Source organism: Lynx rufus, unplaced genomic scaffold (assembly GCF_022079265.1).
Source record: "Lynx rufus isolate CCGP_SWC_20201006 ecotype Redwood Valley unplaced genomic scaffold, mLynRuf1.p SCAF_7, whole genome shotgun sequence".
NCBI classification, from domain to species: domain Eukaryota; kingdom Metazoa; phylum Chordata; class Mammalia; order Carnivora; family Felidae; genus Lynx; species Lynx rufus.
The window spans coordinates 144571-159741 of NW_025814889.1; the positions used below are offsets into that span (position 1 = coordinate 144571).

The 15171-nt window shown below is 39.9% G+C and overlaps 1 protein-coding gene and 1 non-coding gene across 7 annotated transcripts in view; one reads left to right on the forward strand and one right to left on the reverse strand.

Annotated features, from left to right (window-relative positions):
- ZMYND11 (zinc finger MYND-type containing 11) overlaps nt 1–15171 on the forward strand; it is a 132039-nt gene that overhangs the window by 51447 nt on the left and 65421 nt on the right. For all 6 annotated transcript variants that reach the window (XM_047065186.1, XM_047065185.1, XM_047065188.1 and 3 more), the window contains exon 2: nt 6183–6317. In XM_047065186.1, coding sequence (XP_046921142.1) covers nt 6202–6317 — 116 coding nt within the window. In that variant the 5' untranslated portion in view covers nt 6183–6201. The remainder of the gene's footprint in view (nt 1–6182; nt 6318–15171) is intronic.
- LOC124502775 (U6 spliceosomal RNA) lies at nt 12448–12552 on the reverse strand. The gene has a single exon (XR_006960030.1). It is a non-coding gene; the product is annotated as a U6 spliceosomal RNA (small nuclear RNA).

Consider the following 15171-nt stretch of genomic DNA (forward strand, 5'->3'; position numbering starts at 1 on the left):
ACTTAATATTGTCAACACGTCAGTTCTTCCCAACTTGATCTATGGTATAGATTCAGTGCAGTCCCAATAAAAATCCCAGGAAGTCATATTTTGGGTATCAACATAGTGGTTCTGAAATTCATGGAATGGCAAGAGATCCAGAATAGCCTACACAATGAGGACAGGGTGGTATTGGTAAAGCAACAAATACATCAGTGGAACAGATGGGAGAGCCCAGAAGTAGACCTGCATAAATATAACCAACTGATCTTTGATAAAAGAGCAAAGGTAGTACGATGGAACAGATATAATCTCTTCATCAGATAGTGGTGGGACAACTGCATCCATATGCCAAAAAAAAAAAAAAATGAATCTAGACACACCTTGTACCCTTCATCAAAATTAACTCAAAATGAATAGAATCATAGGCCTAAAATGTAAAACTTCTAGAAGATAACATAGGAGACAGCTTAGGTGTCCTGGAGTATGGCAGTGACATTTTAGTAACAACACCAAGACACGACCCTTGAAAGTAATAGTTGATAAGTTGGACTTGATGAAAATTAAAACTTTGAAGAGAATGAGAGGACAAGCCACAGACTGGGGGAATATTTGTGAAAGACACCTGCTAAAGGACCATTACCAAAATGTACAAAGAACTTTTTTTTTTTTGAATGTTTATTTACCCTGAGAGAGCAAGCACGTGCAGGGGCGTGAGGCAGAAAGCGGAGAGAGAATCCCAAACAGGCTCCACCATGTCAGTGCAGAGCCCGACTGAGGGCTCGAACTCACGAACCACCAGATTGTGACCTGAGCTGAAATCAAGAGCTGGATGCTCAACTGACTGAGCCACCCAAGTGCCCTGAAGTGTACAAAGAACTCTTAAACAAGTAAGAAGATGGATGTGATTAAAAAATGAACAAAAAATTTGAACTTACATCTCACCAAAGATGAGATAGAGGTAAAAAGTAAGTGTATGAAAAGATGTTCAACATCCTGTGTCATAAGAGAATTACAAATTAAAACAACGTTAATTTCTCACTACACATCTGTTAGAATGGCTAAAATCCAAAAAACACCGATTGCTGATGAGAATGTGGAGCCATGGGAACTTAGTCATTGCTGGTGGGAACGCTAAATGGTGCAGCCACTCTGGAAGGCCGTTTTCTTACAAAACTAAACATACCATCCAGCAGTTGCACTCCTTGTTATTTATCAAAAAAGCTGACCATGTACACATAGAAATCTTTACAGGGTTGTTGATAGCAGCTTTAATTCATAATTGCCAAAATATGGAAGCAACCAAGATATTCGAATATCTAGTCAGTGAATGGATGAACTGTGTTATGTCCATTCAATGGAATATTATTCAGCACTAAAAGGAAATGAACTGTCAAACCGTGAAAAGATACGGAGGAGTCTTAAATGCATAGTACCAGGTGAAAGAAGTCAACCCAAAAAGGCCACATACTGTATGATTCCAGCTATAGGACATTCTGGAAAAGGCCAATGATGGAGGCAGTAAAAAAAAAAAAAAAAAAAAAAATCAGTGGTTGCCAGGAATTGGGGACACGGAGGGATGAGTAGGTGGCACACAAAGGATTTTTAGGCAGGGAAACTATTCTGGGTGATACTTTGATGGTATATACTTGTCTTAATGTGTATGTGAAAACCCGTAGGGTGTACGGCCCCAAGAGTGAACCAACCATGAGCTGAAGCATGGGCTTTGGGGGAAATACTGGTATGCCAGTGCAGGTTTCTTGACTGTAACAAATGTCATTTCTGGTTTGGGGTGTTGATGGGGCGGGGGGGGGGGAGGGCAGGTGCGTGGGGACATGGGATTCCTGGTATGTCCTGCTGAGTTGTGCTATGAACCTAACACTGATCTGTAACACAATGTTTATTAGTGTTACATTATAAAAAGTTATTCTCAGACGGATCTGACAGCATGGAGTCTGCTTAAGACTCTCTCTCCCTCTTTCTCTGTCCCTCCCTTGCTCGTGCTTTCTCTCTCAAAAAAAAAAAAAAAAGATACACAGATGGAAGGGATTGCGTTAAATTTGGATTTGTACGGGTAGAGCATATCAGTATCACCTGGGGGCTTGCCACAGTTACTTGGACCAACTCAGACCCATTAGGATGGCTCATATCAAAACCAGAAAATTATAAGTGTTGATGAAAATGTGGAGAAATTAGAACCTTGTGCACTACTAGCGGGAAAGTAAAAGGGTGCCTCTGCTGTGGAAAACAGTTTGGTGGGTGTTTAAAAAATAAAACATGTAATTGCCAGTTCACATGGCAGTTATGCTTCTGGGTATATCAAAAGCAGGATCTCAAAGACATATGTGTATACATGTGTTCATAGCTACGTTATGTGCTAAACGTGGAAGTAACCCAAGTGTTCATCACAGATGAGTGGATAACAAAATGCAATGTATATGTGCAATGGAATAATATTCAGCCTTAAAAAGGAAGAAAATTCTGTAACCTGCTACAATGTGGGTGAACATTGAGGACATTTTGTTAAGTGAAATATGTCAGGTACAGAAGGACAAAAACTGTCTAATTCCACTTCTAATTCCACAGTTCTAAGGTACTTAGATTCGTCACAAAGTCGAAGTAGTACAGTGGGTGCCAGGGGTTGGGGGAGGAGGGGAAGTACTTAGGGACTAACGGGTGCAGAGATTCAGTTTCACAAGAGGAAGTGAGTTATGTGACTGGATGGTGGTGACTGCTTCAGGACATTGTGGATGTGGTTAATGCCAGTGAACCGTACATGTAAAAATGGTGACACTGGTTTATGTTATGTCTGTTTTACCACAGTAAGAGAAATTGGGGGGAAAATTAGTGGGAAGTGTTTGGTTTTGTATTTTTATTTTTTAAACTATAAGCCTCTTGAGAATCACTTTCTGAAGGAGCTCATCTTCCTAAGGGGAGCCGAAAAGATTGAGGAGTTTTTTTTGTTTTTTTTTTTTTTTGTTTTTTGTTTTTTGTCTGTCATGTCCCTCTGAGGCCACCTTGGAAGATAGATGAAAGATGAAGCCTGTCCCTTCTTAGTGGAACTGATGGATCTTCTGAGGAATTTATAATTATTTGCACAAGGCAGTATGTCTGTAAGAGACATATTAAAAATTGGAATATGCAAGAGTTGAGTTTGCTTTAGTGTGATCCTAGAGGAAAGGTCAGTCAGGGACAGTTGCATGGACAGTTGCTCAAGTCCCAGCAAGGAAAGGGCAGAGCACAGCTTAACCAAGGGGACCAAGGTCCAGTGTTTCGGGCAGACTTTGGAATTTTGAGGGGTTCAGTTTAGTAGTATTATGCATTCAGGAGAGAGGGCTGCAGACTTGGGTTTGTTCACATCAGTGAAGACCTTAAATGAGAAGCTGTCTGTACATGGGAACTGAGACACTCATTTCCTAGGATTTTATTGGTGAACAAACAAATTGCTGTGTTTATTAATCATGTTAAGTCAACAACGGAAGGACTTTTATCTGTTTTACTGCTATATTGCCAGAGCATCTATAACAGGCATGTCTGAACTATGTTACCAAACAATGATTTTAGGTTTCATAAGAAAGAAAATCTCAGTGGTTGTACTTTGGTGCTTTTATGATGTGTCTCAGACATCATCGTGCTCTCCTTTTGTGGGTCTGTGTTCTTCGCAAGGCTCTCCTTGGGCTCCTGAGTGTCTTCCTTGTGATGTGTGTACCTATGTTGACTCAGTTCAGGCAGATCTCAAAACTCTTTGGTTTTAACTTTACGTGTTTTCTGAAGTGTGTGCTGCTTAATTCTTGAGTCTTGAGCTTAACCATTTCTAGCAATTAAGTGACATCACTTGTAGAGTTTCTGCTATTAGTGTCCCCACTGTAGTCTTTTGGTTGTTATATAAGTAGTTATATTTACTATATGGCGTTATTTTAAAACACTAGCTTTGGTTTTGTATATTTTCTGTAGTTCTGAATAAATCATTCTTAATTTTTCATATATGTACTTAGAAAAAATGCAAATTAAATTACATGTTTACAATGATATGATTACTTACTACTCTTAAACCCTTTATGTCACATTGTCCTTTCTTTTACTTCTACATGTCATAAACCTAATGAGATCTAACAATTGTATCTTTGCTTTAAACAGCCAGTTATCTTTTAAAGAAATTAAGGAAATTCCTCTTGTGTTCCCCCACATATCTACCATTCTGTAGTGTTACCTAATCTAAAAGTAGTGTCCCCCTTGTGTAGATTCTCCTGGCATGTATTCTGGACCATGTTGGTCCTCTCTGACCTTACAGTAGTTCATGTATATATCAAACTTCCTCTGCCAGTTTTAGGCCATTTCTGGCAAGGACTACAGTTTTTGCATTTTTAGATAATTCAGTGTATCTATCGAGCACAGAAAATACTTACTTTTTTTTTCTTTTTTTTTCCTTTTTTAATTTAATTTTATTTTTTTCTTTCAATATATGAAATTTATTGTCAAATTGGTTTCCATACAACACCCAGTGGTCCTCCCAACAGGTGCCCTCCTCAATACCCATCACCCACCCTCCCCTCCCTCCCACCCCCCATCAACCCTCAGTTTGTTCTCAGTTTTTGAAAATACTTACTTTTAAGTATGTAAGTAGGGTTGAAGTAGTGTGTTTTTGACTGAGCGTCTGTATAACCTGACAACGTATAGTACCATAGTTCACCATTAGATGTCACTCTGTAACATACTTTACATTCTTGCCAGACAATTCCTTACCTAAACGCTTGTCAGATTCAGAAAGTTGGCATTGCTTAACAGCGCACTTACACTGATACGTAGTGGTTTCTCTCTAAACACACGTTCATAAATTATAATTGTTACTACCTTTTAATTCTACGTCTAAGTCTGTATTGAACCCAACTGATTTTCCTTAGTTTTCTTTAAAATTTGAGTGCTGGCTTTATTTTTTGGTTATTCTCTATGTGGAGCAAAGTCTGCAAATATTACAAGTAGTGGTAGGAAGAAGTAGGATATTCAAGAATACCTTCAAACGTGTTCAGAATTCTTCCATTAGTAATGCAATTTGAAAAATACCTTATTCCAGGAGGCTGGCTGACCCCACACTCATGGGCGACTGCTGGTTTTGTTTGGGTGTGTCAGAGAAAGAGGGAGAATGGACTTGGCTCTGAAGAGAAACGTAGAGGCAGAGAACACGGAGACCTGTAGGCTCTGCTGGCCAGTCCTGGAACACAGGAAAGTGCCAAGAATGAGATTCCTTCACTCATTCCCACCCTTACAAGATAGGAAAGGTCAGGTCAGGCGGGGTTTGATGTTCACCTTATCCCTAAGGGTGGCCAAATGCTAACCCATGTGACGATGCAGGGGTCAGGTGTCTCAGGGCCGAGGACACTGCTGACAGTCCAGCCCCTCTGTGCCCAGCTGGGAGTCCGGTTGTATGCGTGAGCCTCTTCTGCAGCACTGTTGCTCAGTCATGCTCCCTGTACACTTGCCAGAACACAGCCAGTGACCATTTTCCTCACTTCGCTCAGAATATTGAAATTTGAATGAAACAGCGATGTTGTTTCTGAGTGATACAATAAACAACCCCCCGCCCCCGCCCCCGCCAGCCCAAGCATGTGAACATTCACGCAGATGTGGCTCCACCCATGTCCTCTGGGACACCAGCTCCCAGCCTTTCACACCTCAGCCAGAAATAACTATCTTACAGTTTCTGTTTATGGTTTTATTTGGAAAAAAAAAAAAAAAAGAATGTCATTTATCAGTATGGTTTTATAAAATTCAAAATTTAAAACCCTGAGTATAATAAAATACCAAAGAATAAGGGCATTTGAATCCATTTATATTGATCTGTCAAATTATACACAATGTATTATGAAAAAATGAAATTTTATGTTCTGCTTTTGCTTTAGAATAAGATATGCATTTTTTTTAATACGTTAGTATAGGATGACTACTAACCCTTATTGGGAAGACCTTTTTAATTCTTTGGTCTTAAAATGACATTTTTTAATGAAATAATGAAGCAAATGACAATTTTTATGAAGCAATTGGTAATGTAGGTGTAGAAAATATAGTAGAAAGGTTGTCATACTCCATACTACAGTAGTGTCCTCACCAGGAGTTAGGACGTGCTGAGACTGTTACTCACTTATACTGATAGAGGTGCATCTTGTAATCCATATATTTTTTCCTTATGTTTTTGTGTATTCCTACAGTTAAAGAAGTGAACAGGTCATGGCACGTTTAACAAAAAGACGACAGGCGGATACGAAAGCTATCCAGCATCTTTGGGCAGCCATTGAGATTATACGGAACCAGAAGCAAATTGCCAACATTGACCGTATTACAAAGTGAGTAATTTAAGCAAAAATATCCTTGTGAAGTTTCCTGTAAGATTTTTGGGGGGCAAAGGTCTAAAACCAACATATTTATTATGCTCATCAACGCATTACAAAGTAACAGTCATTTTTTGCCTTATATGTAACTTATTAGAAAAATAATACACAAGCATAGGCAACTTGTGTTTAGATGTTTTGGAAAGAAATATTAGAGAAGTATAATACCAGTGTGTACTACTTACAATAGCTTTTTAGTTCTCAAAGATTTTTTAACTCTTGGGAACAGATCTTTATGTCTTTTTTATCAAAAAGGCTTTGCTTCTGTGTAAACTGTCTAAAACCAGTGTGCTCTTTGTTGAGTGTTCACTGTCGCACACGTTGGTCCCTAGTCCACTAACCAGGACTTTCTGACCATTTCATTCTGTGTTTTGGAAATTACATTACTTTGGTAGACCAAGATTCAGGATAGAAAATTATCAGGATACTTTATGAATTCTCTACTTACCTGTTATATACTGGTTATAACAGAGTCTTCAAATGGAACTTGATTTTGTTCCTTTGTTTCTCTGAGTATTTTTAAGGGAATAAAGCTAAATCCATCTTTTTTTAAATGGTTGAATGATCTTTTTTGGTAATTTAGATAGAATTTCTTTATTTTCTACACATTCCTTAGATGCTATGTGTAAACGTGGAAACAAGTGATTTACAAAAGTTCATTTAGTGCTTATTTTTGCCTTTATTAATAAGTAACAAAATTGAATACCACATATTTTTGTCTCTTGCCTACATTCTGTTAAAATTATAAAGTTTACTGAAGAGGGCAGGGACCAGAGAAGGAGAAAGAATAATGCCATGTGTTGCTCTAAGTCCGTATTTAAAGTTGCTATGCACATGTCCTAGCTCCTGAGGGCCACTAGCATAAAAATATTCAGTAACACTTGTACGGAAAATAAGAATAAAATAAAGAGCACATTATAATTAAATTCAAATTAGTATGTTTTTATAAAAAGCAAATAATTTGGGGGTGTGTTACAAAGTATAAGTTATAGTGAGATGGTATTGGCATAAAAACATGTTTTCAAAACCTCAAGAATAACAGCCATACGTATTTTCCTGTGGTTGGGATTGTTTAAAAACATAGTTTATGTCTATCAAAATTACCTACAGAAGGATGTGGAAATAAGATGCTGCTCTTTGGGTTTAAATTTTAAACTTCAGGTCATCCCAGTTTGACAGAACTGTCCCGGTGTTGGAGGCGCTTCCTCCTCCCTGGGCCGGCACCTGCTCTGGGAGCCTTGGAGGCGTCTCCTGGTGCCAGGCGTCCATAGTTGGGCCGCGAAGGTTGCCGCTAGTTGATGGCAGTGGTGGTGCAGGTGCCGTGCAGGTGATGTGACATCTGTGTGCGCTCTCGTGAGAGAGGAGAGGTTCGTAAGGAGGAGCGCACACCGTGTCGTGCCCTTTCTGCATTAGGGATTGTTGATAAGCGTTCTCTTTTCTCCCTTCTCCGTCAGCTCAGCGTTCAGGCTGCCAAGGCTGACTTTTCTCCATGACCTCAGGTCCATAGATCTTAAGATACATATGAATAAATGTAGTCATCTACCAAAAATTATTGTTTTATTAGTGTCATCTAAAGACGAAAAAAAATTAACCAGCGGGTAACTGTTTAAGAGTGGTGGCCGGTGTCTCTTCCGCTTCGTCTGAGAGGACCTTCTTCCTTCCTGTTACGGGTGCGCTTGATGGTACAAAGAAGAACCAGACAACACTGTTTCTGGCACAGCCTGTGTGTCATTAGTTTCCTACCAGGCCATCAGCCCCAAGGAGGAGCTGTCTGCTTAACCGCCTGGCCTGCTGCCTTAGCTCCTGGGTTGAGTTGGTGTCCTTGTCACTACCCTGGCCAAGGCAGGTTGGGAGAAGCATTGCCCCATGATAGGAAGACAGGTGGCTGTTCTGTATTCTAAATAGGTAAATACTTTTCACATCTTAGATTAACTTAAAATCGAGTTGCTCTGCTTACTTACAGCGGAGGCTGAACATAGAGTTACCTTTTAATTTTTACACATATGGCGAATTCCTGATGGCTGGAGCAGAGTTACTGCGAAGAGGGTGTATGTAGTCATCAAGGTCCTTCTGTGTTATGTCTGGTGATGGACTCCATTGTAGGAATGGAACCTGTCTTCAGTCAACACTTTTTAACAGTTTTGGGCTTTGGGATCATGGTTCTTTATGATATTTTGAAGCCTGGCAAACCCCAGACACTGTAGTTAACTTCTGTGCAGTATTTTAGTTCTGCTTGTTTTTGTTTCTGTTTGAAAGTCTCTTTGAGGTCACCTTCAATCTAAAGGTTTTCATTCATCCTTGTTGTTGTTTTCCTTCGCAGTTTATTGAAGAAACTGGTTCATTTGCTCTTAGGTTTCCCACAGTCTGGCTTTTGCTGGTCGCATCCTGTGGTGTATTTGTTTCTCTGCATTTTGTGGAAATTGATAGTTTTCTGGAGGCTTGGGTGGGGTGAGACTCCTTTGCAGTAGCATGTGGTCCTACCAGGAGGTCATATGCCCATTTCTCATGCGTGAGATTGGCAGTCGTGATGTACAGCGAGTACTGCCCGTAACTCATTAAGGATCATCAACAGGATTACTTCTATAAGGATGTAAACTTGCCTCTGCATCCTGTGTGGCAGCCCCATGGTGTGTCCATGTCCAAAGGGAGAGTAACTGACTCTTTGCCTTTATTTGCCAGTGTTTAAAATGGCCTCCTCTCCTGGTAACCAATTAGTTTTTTTAAAGTGCCATTCGGAATTCATGCGTTTAGATACTTTTGATACGTTTCAGTCCATTTCTGACAAAATCCTTATTTATGCTCAAATGTTTCCATCTTTCACCAGTTGGAGCCTCTCTGCATTGACTCCTAAAGTGGCTTTCTGCTTTTTCTTGCAACAGGGTTTTTCAGGCTCATCTGTTTTATACCCTTGGAACCATTGATTTCTCCAAGGGGCTCTAATTTCCTTCACTTAGAAATTGTATTTCAGAAGCATGTCTGGCCCTCAGTGTGCTCACTGCTGCTTGGTTGATCTTTCCAGGCCTTTTAGAGGGCAGAGGAAGTATACATAATTTTAAGACAAAAGAACACCCTATTAATGAATACTGATATTTTCCATTTGAATTTATGGCTACTAGTTTTTCCCAAACTCTTCTACCAAAAATGTTTCTCTCTTCTTACATAGTAAAGACATCATGAATCGTAACTAGTCAGTTGTTTTATCCAACATTATACGTCAAGCTATTGCAGAGTAACCACACCAACACTATAACCAATAAATAGTATGTTTGATGGAAACCATCTAAATTACTTTACCCATTGTTTTCAAACAGTTGTACTGATTCTAACCTGCCAGAGGTGAGAGCGATTACATGTTCTACTTTCTTCCTCACAATTGGCCTTTGGTCTTCGTCTACAAACAAGTATTCATTTTATGGTTACCACCAGCCCTTCTCTTGGTGTCCACAATTCATTCTCTGGTAGATTCTTTTTATTCTTGTTCCCCAAGTTTTACTGAGATGTAATTGACATATAATATTGTGTTAGTTTACAAGGTGCATGACATAATGATTTTGTGTTTGTACCTATTGCAAAATGATCACCATGGTATGTTCAGTTAACATCCATCACCTTGTTTTTCCTGTGATGAGAACTCAGATCTGCTCTGTTAGCACCTTCCAAATACATAGTACAGTGTTATTAACTGTAGTCGGCATGCTGTCCACGACATGCCTGGGACTCATTTATCCTATGACTAGAAGTTTACAGCATTGGCTCCCTTCACCCATTTCACCCAACACTTGCCACCACCAGTCTGTTCTGTTTCTGTGAGCTCAGTCTTTTTAGATCATACAGTGTTTGTCTTTCTTCGTCTGACTTCCTTCACTTAGCATAATACCCCCAGGTCCTTCCACATTGTCACAAAATGATAAGATTTCCTTCTTTTTGGCAGAATAATAATTCCATTGTATATACGCCACATCTTCTTTATGTATTCATCTGTGGACGGGCACTTAGGGAGTTTCCATGCTTTGGCTACGGTGAGTTTGCTGCAGTGAACATGAAGTGCACATACGTTTTTGAGAGTGTGATTTCATTTCTTTCAGATAAATACCCAGAAGTGGGATTGGTGGATGGTACAGTAGTTGTGTTTTAATTTTTTGAGTAGCCTCCGTGCTGTTTTTTCAGAGTGGCACAAACATCTAGAAGATTCTTAAGGTTTCATGAGAAGTGATTTTCAAGTTCTTGCTGGTTCTTAACAGTTGGTTGCAGCCTTTTTTACTGGAAAGTCAGTTTGGCTGGGTATAAAATCCTTAACTTCTTTCTTTTTTAGGGTTTTTATAGGTTATGTATGCTGGCTTATAGAGCCTCTCGTGGTTGCCATGTACCCTAGGAAAGAAGCCTGTGCTTCTTTACCAGTTTCTTTTAATTGCCTCTCTCTGTTTTTAAACAGCTAGTGTTCTGTTCAAAAAAGGAGTGGAAAAGGAATTATAAATGAGAGAATCAGTGTTGAGATTTATTGTGTATTTCAAGTATTTAAAAAGTATAACTTCCAGAAACTTCTTTAACAGGTTCTATTATTTGGGATGGAGAGTACTTTCACCAGAGGAGTCCTTCTGAAATCAAAGTACATCTATGGGATTAAGTTTGATTTTTTAATTAATGGTGAAGCTGTCTCTCTGTTTTAAAAGTACAGATTTATAGATTCGATTTCATGATAATATAAAATTCCATAGTTCTCATTTGGGAACTACATAAACACAGGTAAATTTTGACCTCTCATTAAAAAACATTTTACAGTTTTAAAAATCAAAGGATGTTTTCTGATGTTTAGTCATCATAAAATTGAAACAAATAAGTCACTTTATCATTAAAAAAATGAAGTACAGTAGTCAGTTGAGATGAAAATAAGCACAGGCAAGGGTAGCTTCTCTTTTAGTTGGAAAGTTTATAAAGGCTAACTTGTGAATGGCACATATGGATTCATAAGTTGTATGAAATTTGAATAAGTGTTGTGAAACTAAAGCTTTGAAATGTTTGACTACTTGATATTTATATGAAACAAATATTTATAACAATTTTATGCTTCAGATCATAATGTTAGCTCTTGTTTTACAGTTTTTAAGTCAAGGAACAAAGATTAAGAGTCAGGGGCACCTGGGAGGCTCAGTTGGTTAAGTGTTCAACTCTAAATTTTGGCTCAGGTCATGATTTCACAGTTCGTGTGTGCACGTGCATGCTCTCTCAAAAATAAGTAACTAACTTTAAAAAAATTAAGACTCCTATGACAACAAAATCAGTAACCAGTAGAATTTAGATTTTCAATCCCTGAGATTCCCAATAGTACTCCTAATTCATTATCATGTTATTTTTCTAAATGTCACCTATATGTTAATATTCCATAAAAGTAAGTCACATGTGTCACCTCTGTTTCCTCTTAAATCCAAACATACTATTCATATCTAACTTGGATAATTATAATGTGGCATTGGAATTTTGTAAGTATTCTAAGTAGTAGTTGTGATTTAAAGACCTGTTGAAACAAGTATGGCCTTTATGTTCACCTACGTGTTCCAGCATTATGGGCAGCTTAGTGCTGTTGGGAGAGGTCGGCTCACATCTGCTCTGTGCTGGGAAACGCAGGTGTGTCTGAGCTGCCTTGAGCACCCCTGTGATGGCCTGTGTTCAGAGGTGACTGTGCTTGTGGCTGATGTGATCAGGCCAACCCTGGGCTGGTAGACTAGTCCCATTCAGATTAATGTTTCAGGTTAGGGCATCAATTAATTACATGTGTTGCTTACTTTAGGGTCACACCCCACTTATAAAATGTGACCTCTGAACTCTTGTGACATGTTTGGCATTGAAATGTGTGAGTTTACCTGGAGTCCTTCCTGTCGCTATAGGCAGACGTAAGCCTGCCCTGCAAGTCCCTGTGTGAGGGCTGCCTTTGAAGTTGCACTGGGTACACTCTTTACTCACTTGTTTAAAATTAACTTATGAAACTTCTAGCAGCTATTATGTCATAATTGTGCTTTGTCTCTATGTCAGCTGATTTTCTTTTCTATCTTTTTTTTTTTTTTTTTTTTGGAGGGGAGGCAGACAGTACAAAAGTATGGAATGTTTCACAGATTTTCATGTCACCCTTGCATGGAGCCATGATAATCTTCTATGTGTCGTTCAGTTTTAGCACACATGCTGTGGAAACAAGCACTCTGTCCACTCCCTCATTGGATTTGTTGGAGAGGAAGGAGATAGCTCCTGTCTGCTACTTTGGAAATAAGTTACTTTGAAAAACTACCATCTAATAATAGACTGTGGATGTAATCCCAAGAATTCTTCCCAGAATTACTAACCGCATACCCTTTTCAATCTACAATGATTTATTTTTTATTGCATTTCTTTTGTGATAGTGGATGGGCAGGTAACTTCACCACCGTTACATCCTTATTTTTATCTTGCATAATAACAGCCTTGCAGAAGAAGTAACTGATTCTGAACAACCGTAATCTACAATTCCACAGAGAGCTTTCTCCTGTGTGCACAATTCTTGGGGCCCTCCTCTTGGCTTGGATTATTGGCTAGCTGTTTTCATGGTTGACATTTCTTTGCAGTTCTGTGAAGGAAATATACCGCTAAGGCACAGAAAAGTGTGAACAACCATTAAAGTATAAATTAGTGTTACCAAGTAGTAGAGGCCCCCCACACGGAATAGGGGCCAGCCCTTCATGCTGGCTGTCCGGGTTATCCGCACTCCGTGCCTTAGTCAAGGGGTCGCTGCAGTCAGGAATTTGTAGAAGGTGTGGGATTAGCTGCACCTGGGAGTTTGGACAGGATTCAGGCAGAGTTGGATCAGACGGACTGGAAGACTTTTAGGGAAGGGAGATGAGAAGGCAGAGCATCAGACAGGGAGGGCTGCTAAGGCCAGCACAGAGGTTTTTAACCTGTAGCCGGAAGGGAATAGTGAGTTTGTTTGGAATATGGAAATAGAGTCAAACACACTCATTTTCCCCTCCCCAGATAGAGCGAATGTTCCTCTTCAATGTTGCATGTGTGCGGGCTCTCCCCTGCTCTGGCCTGGGTCTGAGCCCTCCTCATATCTTGCCTGTGCAGTGGCAGTGGGTTCCTAATTGGGCTTCCAGCTTCCCACTCTTGCTGCTGCTCTGTTTCTTCCCATCTTTGGAATCAGAGAGATTTTTCCAGAGCACCACCATCTGACCACACGCTGCATGATTGAAAGCTTTTTTCTGTTGTTCATGAAGCCTGAATTCTTGTGCCAAGTTGATACTCTCTGGGCCTTCCTCTTCCCCGTCATCTGCTGCCATGACCCACCTGGTGTGCTGCTCTCGGCGCCCGGGACCCCTGCAGACCCTCGGATCCACTGTGATGCACACTGTGCCCGGATGCTGACTCCTCTCTCAAGTCGTGTCCCTGAGGAGGCTGTTCCTGACCCCTTCAAGTGAACTCAGCCCTCATACTTCATCAGTATTTTTCTAGATTTTAGATCTGATTATATTCTTCTTAAGATCCTTTTTTTTAGGGGCGCCTGTGTGGCTCAGTCAGATAAGTGTCCAACCTTAGCTCAGGTCATGATCTCGCGGCTTGTGAGTTCAAGCCCGTGTTGGGCTCTGTGCTGACAGATCAGCCTGGAGTCTGCTTCAGATTCTGTGTTCCCATTTGTCTCTGCCCCTCCCCTGCTCACACATTGTCTCTCTCTCTCAAATATAAACATTAAAAAAAAATCCTCTGTTTTATTTCCTCGTTGTGCACAAAGTGCCAATACCTGAACAGGACATTTGTGTGAGCCCTTTGCAGTCAGACCCTGACTGTCCTCCTTTTCATGCCCTGCTGCTCGCCACTAAGGCTTCGTGTGATGAGACTCTTCTCCGTTTTCTGAGCTATTATTTTTGATTCTTTATTTTGTATTTTTCCTTCTTAATTGACAAAACATACCCTTTTGAGATTCAACCAGATAACCATCTCCTGTGAGGTATTGATTCATTCCTCACTGTAACCAGCCCCATTATCCTTGTTCTTGGCTCACATAGTGATATGTGTGAAATTCAGTTTTATTATTTATTATAGTCTCTTATTACTATAAAAGCATTTCCACTTCCTGTGCTGTGAGCACCTTGAGGGTAGGGCACACATCTTTCCTCTCTTTAGATCTTAGTGTGAAGCCAGTAGCTAGGGAAAGGAACTGGGAGAAGGTTTCTAGATAACCGTAAGTATTCAGTTGCATGAGCTGGAGATGTGGTTTCCAGGAGGCTTAGAATTGAGAAGCAGCCCTGTGCTACTTCGTAGATTTGTCTGTGTGAATTCTGCCCACTGCTCCAGGAGGTCTGTTTTCCTTCACCTTATTTTGCTGATGAAGGTCTTGAGACCCAGGCTGCTGGGATCTGGCCTAAAGCCATGCGGGTTGTCGGTTGCAGAAGAGAAATACGAATATAGATCTATCTGATGTCGCAGTCCAAACTTTTAATCTTCATTGTTTCCTTTTGGTGTTTGGTGGGTCTACATTTGTATCCTTGCTGGTGTTGAAGATGTTAATTTACTGTCATGAACATGTGCTTCCAGATTATCATGTAACAGCAGCTCCAACGTTCATATTAGCCCTGCTTTATGGGCGAAGAACGTGAGGCTGTACAAGCAAATTATTTGTCTAGATTGTTAGGAATAACCTTTCTTCAGAGTATATTCTAAATTTTAAATAAATTCATCGATGAAGGATCTAGAAAGGTGTTCTTTAGGTTGTGAAGTTTATTTTTGTCTAGTGCCATATTAAAAAGAATTGTTGTATACCCATCTATAAAACACCTAGTGGCAGATCATG